We start from the raw sequence: 15,293 nt of genomic DNA, 5'->3' as shown, positions 1-15,293 counted from the left end.
AATGAGGAGATGACTAGGTAATAGATACCTGGGAAGGCATTGCTGTGAAACACGTAATGAGAAAGTATATCCCGTGCATAATAATTTAATAGTGGTCCTGAGAACATTTGTTAGATGGGTAATGGAAATACGATCTGAACAGATGCATGTGATCGGTCTCTCTGGGATATAGATTAAAATCATGATTCCCAGTCCTCCAAGATTGCCATCATCTCCGCCTCTTCTGTGTTTAGAAATCTATCTCCAGCAACAAATAGGCCTTCCCACCTCGACTAGGACCAAATTCAGACTCCCCATCGCCATGTCTTACCCAACCAAGCCATGCTTTATCGGTTCTTTCAAGGGTTGGGACAATGAGGCCCTGAAACACCCGGCTATGCAATACTTGAAGACCCTCAACACCGACTTCTGCGAGACCAAGGTTGCACATCCGGGGCCGCATACCAAATGGTTCACCGAGGACTTCGAGCTCCAAACCCAAACTGGCCAGGTTCTTAGAGGAGAGGAGGCTTGGAAGAGGATGGTTCATACGACTCGGTTCTACGATAAATTTTCAATGGAGCCCCTCTCAGCCTTTATACAGGATACCGAAGACGGATATGATGGTATGGTGTACGGGAATATATACACCAACTTTATAGAGCCGGGAGAGAAGAAACATTCGGACAACGAGGGAATTAAGTGGGAGCTGCGGGTCAGTCTATCGCTTCGGATATGCGAGCCACCAGCTAACTACTAACTATGATTTAGATTCCGAGAGCCTATCGTCTTACCTTGCTAAAGGATTCTAGCGGGCAACAAAGCCTGAAAATTTGCAAGCTGGTTATCGTCGGAGATACCCTTGGCACCATGGCAGCAGCGGTTCGCAAAGGGATGGTTTCGCAGGAGAAGGCGCTTTCATTCTAGGTGAAGGTAATAAAAGACCTCTTCATATCAGATTGTGATGTATTATATGTCTTAGATAGGCTCTCCTAAAAGTGGACGTTATAGCTATCGTCAATCATTGCTCGGGGATGCATTAGATAATTATGTATGTGTAATAACTGTTATTCCCCCTTTCTTATCACTCGTGTATACATTCCCCAGCTCTGTGAGTTTCACATTGCCGTGCATGTCCCTTAGATAGCCCCGGCTGGTGTGAGCTTTATAGTCAGCGTGACGTCAGGCGGGGTGGGGATCGTGCATGCCTGCACGGGCTTCGCAGATCGGTCAAGTGGGGGCCGACGCAGATATCCGCTCTTTGCCATGGCGCGGATTTCGAGAAACGGCGGAGTTGACGAGATGCGCAGGTAGTATCTCCTTGACTGCGCGCGGGCTACCATGGCGTATCTGTCCCCACCGTTAGAGCACTATCTGAGTCGCTAAGAGGATTAGTGATATGGGGTTAATGCTGTATTACAGTTTTGGTGCGAAGAATAAAAGACTGGCTTCTATTGGATTAGATCCCTGCAAGATACCCAATGGTAGCCCGCGCGCAGTCAAGGAGATCTCCCGACCAGCTCGTAGCGGCGGGGCTACCGATTCGTGGATATACGGGACTTGGTCTTGGCGCGGTTCAGCCGTTTATACATCTAAACATATCAGGTCGCCGGGGTTAGAAAGTAACGTTGACTGTTCTAGAAAAGCCTCCTAAGTCGTCTTTACGCATGCTAATAGCTAAGAATTAATATTTGGGAAGGCGTTCTGGATTGGGCATAGCGATTTCAGCTGGACAGTATGTCCTGGATGAGCTAGTATACTTTTAAATAAATTTTAAAAATATAAAGTAAGTTCCCTAGGTTTAACTATAACCCTAGTATTAAGATCTTAAAATCTCTTATTAGCTATTAATATTATAATAATAGCTTAATAATTATATAATAAAGAAATAATTAACTTATTTAATTATAATTAAAAATTAAGATAAATAAATTTATTTTAAATTAATATAATATTAATTATCTTAAAATAAAAATTAAGTTATAAGATATTTTATTATATAAAGCTAATTATATAGTTTTAAAATAAATAATTATAAGATTAAAAATATATATATAAGTCTTATTTAAGTTTAATTTAATAAACTTTTAAATAATATTTTTTTTAATTATATTTATTTCTTAAAAAATATAATTTATAAATATATAAATATAATTATATTATATTTTTTTTAAAAGTTATATATATATACATTTATAATATTTAATATATAATATTTAAAATTATTAAAGTTTTAATAAAAAAATTTATTTTAAAGATATTTTTTTAATATATATTAAAGTATAATATTTTTAATATTATATATATAATTTAATTTAATAATAGATTTAAAATTATATTAAATAGCTTAATAAAGAATAAATTTTATACATAATTAAGTTATTATATATAATATCTTTTATTATAAAACTAAATATAAAATATAGTTTATAAATATTTTTATATTTAATATGTTATTTTAATATATTTTATTTTATTAAAAAAATAAAATTTAATACATAATAATAAAATAAATAATATAATATATATTTTAATAATATTTAAGTATTAATAATATTAATAATATTATATAAAATAAAAATTTAAAAATTTAAATATATTTTTTATTAAATAATTTAAGGTTAAAAATAAATTAATATAAAAATATATTTATTTCTTTTTAATATATGTATTTTTTAAAAAATAATTTATTTTATAATATATTTAAAAATAAATTAAAATAATTTTCTAAATAAATATAATTTTATTTATAATGAAATTATTATATTTAATATTATTTAATATAAAAATTAATATTAAATATATTTTATTATTTAATTTTATATTACTTAAAATTAGTATTATAACTACTGCGGCTATATTATATAGTTTCTATAAATCCCTAGGCCTTATAGACCTATTAGATATAAAATAATATTATATTAAAATAATATTAGTTTAGAAATAATATTATTGTATTTTATAATTAATCTAAATAAACCCTATTAATATATAAACTATATTTATTATAGTTTTTTATATAATAGCTACCTTAGCTATTAATATAGCTTAGTTATATTTAATACCTTTAAGTATATTACTAGATATTATAACCTTTTTTATTTAAGTATAATATAATTAGTCTTCTTACTAATATAAACTTAATATAACTAGTTTATTTCTTAAAATATATATAATTATTATAATAAGAATTAAAGTATTATAATTAATATCTTAGTAATTTTAATAATAAAATCTTTATACCTAAAGCTAGAAGTCCTAATAGGCTTAACTTAATAAGGTTTATTTATATAATTATTAATAGCTTTAATAATATATTAAAGCTAGGTGTATTTATACTAAATAGCTTATATCTTAACTAATTAAAAGAGTTAAAATCTAACCTTTTTATATAATAGCTGTTGTATTTAATAATAACCTTTTAATTATTCTTATAATTCTTAATTACTTAAAGAGGTTAAAATTATAAAAAATTATATTTTTATTATTTTTATAAAAAGAGGTTTAATTATAAGTAATAATAACTAGAATTAAGTAATTAATTAATAAATTAACTAATTTATAACTAATTAATTAATTAATAATATATTAATTATTATAATAACTTTTTATAAAGACTTTTAACTAAGTAATTAAAGTAATATAACTAATACTTATTAATATAGCTTTTAATATAATTAAAATAACCTTAGTTAAGATATTTCTAAGCTTTATAAAACTAAAAAATATATTTATAATAAGCTATAAAAAATAATATTAAATACCTTTCTTTAAAGTATTATATTAAATAAAAACTTAAATAAGTTAAAATATATTAAACTTATAATTTTTAATTATAATATTTTTCTTTTTATATTTAATTTCTTTTTATTTAATAATAATATTAATAAAGAAATTAATTTTATTATAAAAATATGTTTTTTATTAAAAGCTTTTAAAAAACTTAAAAAAGAAATAAGGTTTTAATAATAAAAGAAATTAATTTTTAAAATTATAATTAAAGTTTTAATTTTAAAAGAATTTAATTTTAAAACTTAATATTAAGCTTAAAATAAATAAAAATTTATAAATTTAATTAATTAAATATATAATATATATATCTTAGTTTATATAAAGATATAAAGAATTTTAATAATAATTTTAATAATAAATTAAATATATTATATAAATATTTTTATATTAAATATTTTATTTTATTAAATATTATTTTCTTAAAAATATATTATTAATTAATAAAAATTAAAATAATAAATTTTTTTATATTTTAATAATAATATAATATAAAATACTAATTTTTATATAAATTATTATATATATTTTTTTTAAAAAATTTAAATTTAAAAATAAATTAATATAAAATTATATTAATTTATTATTTTAATATTTAAATTTAATTAAAACTAAGAATTAAAATTATTTTAAAGTATTTAAATTAAAAATATTTTTTATAATTTTATATTTAATTTTTAATTTTAAAAAAATATATATTATTTTTTTTAATTATTATTTATATAAATTTTAAATTATTTTTATATTTAATATAATTATAACTTAAATTATTATTAAGAATATTATTATTTATATATTTATATATACTAATATAAATATATTATATATTTAATTAGATAGGTTTAATTAATACAACTTATAAACTTTTATTTACTTCTAAGTCTAGCGCTAAGCCCTAGTACTAACTCTTTTTAAGTTTAGTATTAAAACTCTAATACTAACCCTAGGAATTAATCTCCTTAAAGTATATTTTAAGGCTTTTATTTTTATTTTAATATTATTTTTTACTTATTTATAATAGACTTATAATGCTAATAACTCCTATTTCCTAATATTAAGAGATTTATTACTTTTTATCCCCTTATATAAACTCCCTAACCTAAGGTTACTATAATAGTTATACTTATAGCTATAAAGCTAGATCCTAGCTAGCTATAGTAAGACTTTTTTAATTCTTTTATTTAATAATAAAAAAGGTTTTTATAATTATTATAAGTATAATAACCTATGCCTTATGCTAGGTATTATATTTTAAGTTTTTAAGGAAATTAATATTTTTATAAAAAAAATATTTTTTATAGCTTTTTTTTAAAAGCTAAACTTTTTATTAATATTATAATTAAGTAAAAAAAAGCTAACTTAAAAAATAATAATATACTTAAAAATTATAAATTAAATTAATAATAAATTATTATATTATATATTTATATTAATATTTTTAAGGCCTTTATTTAATAATTTTACTTATAGCTTATTATAAGTAATTTATATATTCTTATAAAATTTATAAATTTTTTTATCTAAGTTATTTTAATTATATTAAGAAATATATTAATAAGTATTAAGTATATTTTTTTAAGTATTTAATTAAAGGTTTTTATAAAAAGTTATTTTAATTTTTTTAATATATTTTTATATATTTATTAATTATTAATTAGTTAATTAATTAATTATAAATATTATTAATTATAATTAAATTATTATTTTTATATATATTAAAAATTATATTAATCTTTTTATATAATTAAAAATTATAATTAAAAACTTAATATTAATAAAAAAAGTTATTATTTAAAAATATTAAATTTTAATTATTATAATTATTTAAGATATAAGCTATTTATTATAAATATAACTAGCTTTAATATATTATTAAAGCTATTAATAATTATATAAATAACTATTATTAATTTAAGCTTATTAAGATTTATATTTTTAAATATAAAGCTTATATTATTAAAATTACTAAAATATAAATAAAAATATTTTAATATATATTTTAAATAATATAAAGTATAATTATAAATATTTTATATAAAGTTTTATAATAAATATTATATTATATTATATAAAATTTATTTTAATTTTAAATTTTTTTTTTTATTATTAAAAAAATTTAATATATTTTTATTAAAAATATTAAATATAATTATAAATTATAATATTTATATAAAATAAAAAATATAAATATAAGAATTCTTATAATTTAAAAAATATATATAAATTAGAAATTAAAAAAAAATAAAATTTAATTAATAAAATATTTAATATATATAATAATCTTTTAAATTATAATTAAAAAAATTAAAATATAATTTAAATTTAAATATAATATCTTTAATAAATAAATATTTTATAAAAATATATTTTAAATTATTTTATAATAAAAACTTTATTTAATTTAAAATTATATAAAAAAAAATTAAAAATTTAAAATTAAAAAAAATTTTATATAAAATATAATTATATATTTATTATAATAATTAATTTTTAATTTTTTAAAAATATTTAAAATAATATTTTATATATTAATTTTAAAAAAAAAATTATATTATATTAATTATTATATTTTTATAATAAAAATCTTTTAAATTTATAAAATATTAAATATATAATAATATATTTTAATTTTTATAAATATTATATAAAATTAATTAAAAAAATAAATAATTTATTATAATATATTTAATATATTAAAATATATATTAAAATATTTATATATTTAAAATATTTTAATATATATTTTAATATATTAAATATATTATAATAAATTATTTATTTTTTTAATTAATTTTATATAATATTTAATAAATTATTATAATTATATATTTATATTTAAAATAAATAATTTAAATAAATATTAATATATATTTTAATATTTTTAATTTTTTAATAAAATTATTTATTTTATTTTTATTTTATAATATATTTATTAAAAAGTTTTAAAAAAAATATATTATTATTTTATTATTTAAATTTATTTAAAATATTAAAATATTTATTATATTTATATTTTTTAATTATAATTATATAAAAAAAATTATATTTTAAATTTATTTTTTATATTTATTTATTTATTTAAATTATTAAATATTATTTTTTTTTATATATTTTAATATAATATTTTTTTAAATTATTATTAATTATTTATTTATTAATAAATAAAAAATAATTTAAATTAATATAATTAATTTTTTAAAAATTTATAAAAAAATCATATTATATAATAAATTTATTAAAGATTTTATATTTAATTTTTTTTATTTAATTACTTAATTTTTAATATTTTAATATTTTATTATTTATTAATATTTTTAAGTTATTTTTTATATTTTAAATTTATTATAATAAATTAAAATTTAATTTTTAATATATTATAAAAAATTATTAAATTAATTATAATATTTTTATTAATTATTATAATAATTTATAAATTTAAATTTATATTATTTCTTAATTATATAAATTAATTAATTTAAAAAAATATTTTTTTATATTTTATTTTTAATATAAATTTATAAATACTTATATTTTAATTTTATAATATTAAAAATATAATTAATTAATATATATTAAGCTTTAGATTTTATTAAATAATACTTAAAGCTTAAAAAATATATTTTTTATAAATATAATTATAAATAAAATTAATATTATAAGTTTAAATAAATATTTAAAGCTAAAATTAATATAACTTAGAAATTAAAAATAAATTATAATTATTTAAATAATTAATATAAAAAGCTAAGTAATTTAATTATTTATTATTTATATATATTATTATTATTTTATTAATTAATATTAAAAAAAAATATTTTAAATAATTAAGTTATTATAATAACTTAAAATAATTATATTAATAATAAAATTAATATTAAATAACTTAATTATTTTAATTAATATATACTTAATTAATTAATTAAATTTTAATTATTTTTTTAATTTTAATAATTATATAAATTATTAATTTATTTATTTTATAAAATATTATATAAAAAAATTATATAATTTTATATATTATTTTATATTTTTTATTTATTTTAATTATTTAATATTAATTATTTTATATTATTTAAAAAAACCTATAATTAAACATTAAAATCTTTAATTAAATATTATATAATACATATTTTATAAATTAAGTTATTTTAGTTTTTTATATTATATATAAAGTAATTATAATAAAAATAATATATATAATATTATATTATTAAGGATTAAAATTTAAAATTTTTATAAAATATATAAAATATTAATTTAATCTTATAAAATAAAAAAAATTAAATTTTTATAAAAAAAATATATATATAATAAAAAAAATATATATAATTAATTAAATAAATATAAATATATAAATAATAATAAAATTATTAAAAAATAATAATTAAAAAAAAATAAGTTTAATTTATTATTTAATATTATAATATTTATAATAAGCCTAATTATATTTAAAAAACTTATTAAATAATAATTAAAATATTTAAAAAAAAATTAATAAAGTATTTTAATTAATTAAGTAATTTATAATATTTTTATTATAATTTATATTATAAAAAAATATAAAAAATAATTATAATTTAACTTTATATTATTTAAAATATAAATTAAAGTATCTTAATTTACATCTTAGTAATTTTAATAATAAGAGCTCTATACCTAAAGCTAGAGGTCTTAATAGGCTTAAATTAATAAGGTTTATTTATATACTTATTAATAGCTTTAATAATATATTAAAGCTAGCTCTATTTATAATAAATAGCTTATATCTTAACTAACTAAAGTAATTAAAATCCCCTTTATATAATAGCTCTCACTTTTAATATTAACCTTTTAATTATAATTCTTAATTATTTAAAGAGGTTAAAATCGCTTTTGTTATCCTTATAAGAGAAAGTTTAATTATAACTAATTAGTTAATTAACTACTTAACTAGTTAATAACTAGTTAATTAATAAATAATATATTAAGGAGATTATAATAGCTTTTTATAGAAATCTATTATTAGATAATTAAAGTAATATAGCTAATACTTATTAATATACTATTTAATATAACTAAGATAACCTTAGCGAGGAGGTTTATAAACTTTATAAGGATATAAAAAGTACTTATAATAGGCTATAAGTAATATTATTAAATAGAGGCCTTAAGAGTATTAATATAAATATATAATATAGTAATTTATTATTAATTAAACTTATAATCCTTAGTTATATTATTCTTCTTTTACTTAGTCTTTTTTTACTTAATTATAATATTAATAAAAGGTTTAGCTTTTTTAAAAAAGGGCTTTCTTTATTAAAGGCTTTTAAAAAAAAGTTATAAGAAGGGAAATATCTTATTAGTAAAGATATTAAATTCCTTAAGGACTTAAAAGATAATACTTAATATAAGGCATAAGTTATAATATTTATAATAATTATAAAGACCTTTTATACTATTAAATAAGAGGATTAAAGAAGTCTTATAGTTAGCTAGGATCTAGCTATATAGTTATAGGCGTAATTATATTAGGAAATAGGGGTTATTAGTATTATAGGTTTTAGAGGGATTAGTTCTTAGAGTTAATATTAGAGTTTTATAAACCTAAAAAGAGTTAGCGCTAGGGCTTAGTATTAGACTAAAACTTAGAGGTAAATAAAGGTTTATAGGTTTAATTAATTAAACTTATCTAATTAAATATATAATATATATATCTTAGCTTATATAAATATATAAATAATAATAATTTTAATAGTAATTTTAATACTAAATAAAAAATAATTAATTTATTTATATAATTAATATATTTATTATATATAATATTATATTATTATATTATAATTTTAATATATTAATATTATTAAATAAAAATAAATATTTTATAATTAATATATTTAATTTATATTATTTATATTAATTTTAAATAATAACTTATATTAATATTAATTTAAATTTAAATTAAATATTTATATAAAATTCAAAATATTTATTTTATTTAATATAATATATAAATATATTTTAAATATAAAATTATATATAATTTAAAATAATATTATATTTTAAAATAATATTATATTATAACTTATTTTATATTTTTTTTTAAATAATATATATTATTTTTTATATAAAAATTATTTTAATAATAATAATATAATATTAAAACTTATATTGAAATATATATATAGTTTATTTTATTAAATTATATATTAAAAAATAATTTAATTTAATATATTTTAAAATATATATATATAATTTAATAAAAAAATTTAATTTTATATATCATTTTATTATTATATTTTATATTTTTTAATATAAAACTTAATATTTAATATATTATATATATATTTTAATATTTAATATTTTATATTAATAATATTAAAAATAATTAATTTCTTTTTTATTTTATTAATAATAATTTATTATTAATAATAATAATATAATATATAATAATAATTTTAATTTTAATTATTTATAATATATTTTTTTTTAAATTTAAAAATAATATAATATATAATTATATTATTATATTTTCTTAATATATTAATTTTATTAAATTTAAATTTATTTTTATTTTAAATATATTATAATATATTTATTTATTAAAATTCTTAATATTTAAAAAACTTTTTATAATTTTATAATATTTTTTTAAATTTTTTATAAATTTATTTTATAATTTTTAATTAATTTATATTTTAATTAAAAAAATATTTTTATTAATATTAAATAAAAATTTATTAAAATATTAAAATAATTTTTTTTATAATATTATTAATTATATTATAAATAATTATTATTTATATATTAAAAATTAATATTTTTTTAATATAATATTATATTTTAGAAATATAAATAATATTTAATAATTCTTAATATTATATATTATTAAGAAATAAGAATAATTAGCCTTAATTTTAATAGTTTTATTACTATTAAATATACTATTACTTAACTCTCCCTTACTTAACTTCTAAGTCCCCTTTCTTAATTCACAATGGAACTACTATGTAACTGATATACAATATCCTACCCCTTTGACAGATATTTTTTCAGCTACGTCATTATTTCTAGGCGGCGTGGTGCTCGGGCAATTGTGCTCAACCGCCGCTATCACCCTCTCGGCTAGAGATAACCTGCCATTGGCCAGCTGTTTTTAGTACTAGCTGGCTGTCGCTTCAAGTGGAACTGGTTGCAGGGCTTTGGCTCAGTAGCTTAAGAGGCCCGTGCAGCGGTTCCTCGTCGGGACTTGGTCGACCAGGGCGAGCTGATATAAATTGCGTGCCCATCAGGCGAAGCCTCACGGCGCCATGGCATGATATCGCAACCTTTACAGGTTCGTCACCGAATGGCAAAAAGAAACCAAAAATTACAGCCCGTGCGAGCAATGTGACCAGTCGACAATATGTCGAACAGACCACACCCCCTGTCTTGGCGTGGGAGTCTTGGGTTGCTTTTTAACACCCGACAGATGCCCTCGCATCCAAGTCTATGGACGCTAAGGCATTGCTCTTTGTTGCTAGAGCACAAATCTGCGGTAGCAACAAGAAATGTCATCAGTACAATGTCATCGTCTACATCATGGCGAGCTGTCTCCAGTGCCCCGCGAGTGGGCGAGGACAATTCGTCACCCTTCCCGCCATTCTTCTTCTGACTCTACAACAACCATGAAGATCCTCTTTCTTTGCACAACGCACAACTCTCTCTCTCAGCAACTCTTCCTGGCCTTGCGTCAGACGCACTCGGTCACCATTGAGTATGCCGTCTCCGATTCGGCCATGATCGAGGCCGCGGCGCTCGCCCAGCCCGACCTCATCATCTGTCCCTTCTTGACCGCTCGCGTCCCCGATGAGGTTCACACCAACTACCTTACCCTCATTGTACATCCCGGGCCCCCAGGGGATTCCGGCCCAAGTGCAATAGACTGGGTCCTTATGGGCGACGACGGTTCGGTCTCGGACTCCGGCCAACTCCTCGAACGACGGATCTGGAGCCCGACAGGCCGCTCCCACTGGGGCGTGACGGTCCTGCAAGCCACCGCAGAGTTCGACGCCGGCCCAATCTGGGCATTCGAGCAGTTTGAATTGGATATCGATGCACCTGGAGTCACCAAGTCGACTCTGTATCGTGGCCCCGTCACTCGCGCTGCCATCAAGGCCACCTTGGCTGCCCTGGACCGCATCATAATGGCAGCAAGGTGGCCCACGCCATATGATACATACACGCCGCCACCCCCGGCTGGACTTGAGAGGAACCAACTGTCAGCCATGTTGCATCAAGGGCTTCCAATGTTGCCGTCATACTCGTTGACAGACGCGATTTCGATAGCCTGTGGGAGTGGCATCTCCCCCAACCTCCTAGCAGAACCATCATATAGTGTTGCATCTGTTACACAGCATCTTCCCTTCCTCGGTGGCGCAACTCATCGCCGACCTCTTCTCAAGGCCATCCATCGCGACTTTAATATCGGCTCCGACAACGCCCGCGCCATCTCACGGAGGATCCGGTCTGCTGACTCGCAGCCAGGCTGCCTCACCAAACTTTTCGGTGGGATAAGCCTATATGTCTACGGTGGCACCATCGAGGAAGGCCCGGGGCTGGCGGAAGGAGTCCCTGCGGGTCGCATCATTGCATGCAAGGACGGCGCTGTCTGCATTGCCACCTGTGATGCCCTCGGCATCTGGATTAGTCATGTGAGACGAGTGAAGCGCAAGGTCGATCCGATGCTATGGCCTAAAGTCCCTGCCGTATCGGGCTTGCGTGCTCTTGGCCTTCTGGATGATGCCACTCTGACCATGACTCTCAAATCGCATCTCACAACCGATTGGACCAAGGCGAGGTATTCAACACACCAAGAGATTTGGGTTGACTTTGCGGCATACTCATACCCCAACGCCCGTCGCGTTGCCTTCGTGTACTTTGAGTTTTACAACGGCGCTATGAGCACCGATCAATGCTCTCGACTTATCGAGGCTCTCGAATGGGTCTCTTCTACCCATACGGATGGCAACCCTCTGAATGCCGTCGTCCTCATGGGTGGCAGCTCGTACTTTAGCAACGGCATCGCGCTAAACGTCGTGGAGGCTAGTGATGACCCTGCTGCTGAATCTTGGCGGAACATCAATCGTATTGATGATGTGATTCATGTACTGCTCGACGGCTTTCCGAGGCGGAACATCATGACCGTTGCCGCAATTCGGGGCAACTGCGCCGCAGGAGGAGTGGCCATGGCTACAGCATGCGATGTAGTGATTGCAGGCTCTGAGACGGTGCTCAATCCCGCATACCGAGCTCTGGGTCTCCATGGGTCCGAATACCACTCCTTGAGTTACCTAGGGAGGTGCGGCGCCGCGGGTTCGAAGCACCTGTTGCGAGCTATGCTACCCCTATCACCATACGAAGCTAGGGATATGGGCTTGGTTGATCATACGCTGCCTGGTTGGGGGGGCTTGCTCGATACCAGAATTCGAAACCACATCATGGCTATGGTCTGCAGCCCCAGCTTCCATTATGTCCCGGGCAGTTGGAAGGCCGGCCTCGATGTCAGCCTAGCCGGCCTCGCGGCCGCCCGAACTGAGGAGCTGGCCGAGATGGCCAAGGATTTCTGGAGCGCCAGGTCCGAGAGGTATCACTCCAGGAGACGGGACTTTGTACGCAAGGTCAAGCCTTTACAGACACCGTTGCGGTTTGCGTCACATCGTCGGCGCGGCGAACGAGTAGACGAGGAGGAGAGTGATGCATTTGATGACGTCGCTCTGTTTGAGTGTCGCGCCGCGGATAAGATGCTACTGGCGAGGACGCTCGAGATGGAGACACAGGCAAGACAAAGGGCATCACTTCCCCCGAGCCCTCCAAGCAATCGAGGTCAAGTTGATTGTTGCAACAGGGACGTGGTGGCACTACCTCCATTGCTTATCATGGAAGATAAATCGCGGCAAGATTCGGGACTAGTATTTCCTTGTTTGTATAACACTTTAGATTGATCAGTTGTTCTTCTGTTTATTTTCTCTCTAGTGCGATAAACATTTTGAGACATTTACGTTAATTAGTCTAGGAGTAATTTTCCACTGACCTGGATATATAACTGTATGTTAAAGAGTCTCCTTATGATTCCTCAGCTATGGGACCAGCCTGATATGAGTGCAATATTGTCGCGTAGGAGCTAATAGAGATTAAGAGTTAGGGTAGGGAATTTTATATATATAGTTACTAAATGCCTAGTAAGATTAATATAAAAGCAGTTTAATAATAAGACTATATAAGATATATTAGCTATTTATTAGGCCCTAACTATAAATAAGAATTAAAATAAACCTAGTTTTAGGTAAGATATTTTATTATATAAAATTATTATATATATTATTTATTCCTATTAATTTAATTAGCTTACTTATTATATTTATTATTAGTATATTTTAAAATTTTACTTAGAATTAAATTAATAAACTTTTTATTAAGTTTGTATTAAAAACCTTATTTTATTTATTAAGGAACTTATAAATTAAACTTTTTATTTATTAAGATTTTATTTAAATTTATTTTATAAATTAAAAAAGCTTTTTAAATTATATTTCTTAATATTATAAAGTTATAAAAAATATTAATTTTTTAAATACATAAAAAATAAATATAATTAATATAATTAATAAAGCTATAAAAAATTTATTTTTAAAATTTAATAAACTCTTATTTAGTATTAATAAGAGTATTTTATAATTAAAATAAAAAGTAATTAAAAGCTATTAAATAAACCCTTTAAAGGTCTAATAAAGGTTATAAGGCTATAAGAAGTGTTTTAAATTCTAATAGTCTTATTAAGTTAATTTATTTTAAGTAATTTAAGATAGCTTTAAGACTTAGCCTTAATAAGGCTAATATATTAATAAGGTATAAGAATATAATTGTCATGGCTATAACATAGGCCAGGCAGGGAAGCATAGTAGAAATACTCTAACTAAGCAAGGACTAAAAGGACTAAACATCGCTTATACTAGTGTTAAGACCAAATATTAAAAACATTAGTCCTACCTTAAACTAAACCTAGAGAATATTAATCTAAAGATTAACTATAAGTATATAAAATATATTTATTATATTTTTTATATAATAATTACCTTAGCTATTAATATAACTTAGTTATACTTAATACCTTAAGTATATTACTAAATATAACTTATATCTTTTATTACTTAGACTATGCCTAGTACTCTCTACTAATATAAACCTAATATAACTAGTTTATCTCTTAGGAAATATATAATTATTATATATTAATAGCTCTTATTTAGTAATATATTATATACTCTAAGTAATATTATTATTATAATACCTAATACTAGATTACCTTTTATCTCCCGCAATAAACTACTTATTACCCCCTAATAAGGATAGCTTATAATTAAGCTAAAAAAACCTAATATCCTAATAGATATAAATAATAATAATGAGGAATATATTATCTTAGCCTTATATAAAAATAAAGTTTATAAACTTAAAAATAAATATAACTACTTAACTACTTAGTATAATAACCTCTTAAATAATAT

General features: G+C 22.8%; 2 protein-coding genes across 2 annotated transcripts; both read left to right on the top strand.

Moving 5' to 3' along the window:
- Positions 1 to 301: 301 nt before the first annotated feature.
- On the top strand, positions 302 to 906 carry NCS54_01512600 (Hypothetical protein; the record flags this gene model as incomplete). Its single annotated transcript, XM_053160233.1, has 2 exons — positions 302 to 694; positions 751 to 906. The coding sequence occupies 2 exons, from the start codon at positions 302 to 304 to the stop codon at positions 904 to 906; spliced, it is 549 nt and encodes a 182-aa protein (XP_053016208.1).
- Positions 907 to 11,297: 10,391 nt separating this feature from the next.
- On the top strand, positions 11,298 to 13,730 carry NCS54_01512500 (Sensor protein hoxx; the record flags this gene model as incomplete). Its single annotated transcript, XM_053160232.1, has 2 exons — positions 11,415 to 12,007; positions 12,076 to 12,124. The coding sequence occupies 2 exons, from the start codon at positions 11,415 to 11,417 to the stop codon at positions 12,122 to 12,124; spliced, it is 642 nt and encodes a 213-aa protein (XP_053016207.1).
- Between the last annotated feature and the right edge of the window lie 1,563 nt (positions 13,731 to 15,293).

This window comes from Fusarium falciforme, chromosome 14, assembly GCF_026873545.1.
Source record: "Fusarium falciforme chromosome 14, complete sequence".
Classification (NCBI taxonomy): domain Eukaryota; kingdom Fungi; phylum Ascomycota; class Sordariomycetes; order Hypocreales; family Nectriaceae; genus Fusarium; species Fusarium falciforme.
This window is presented reverse-complemented; position numbering and strand designations above follow the sequence as displayed.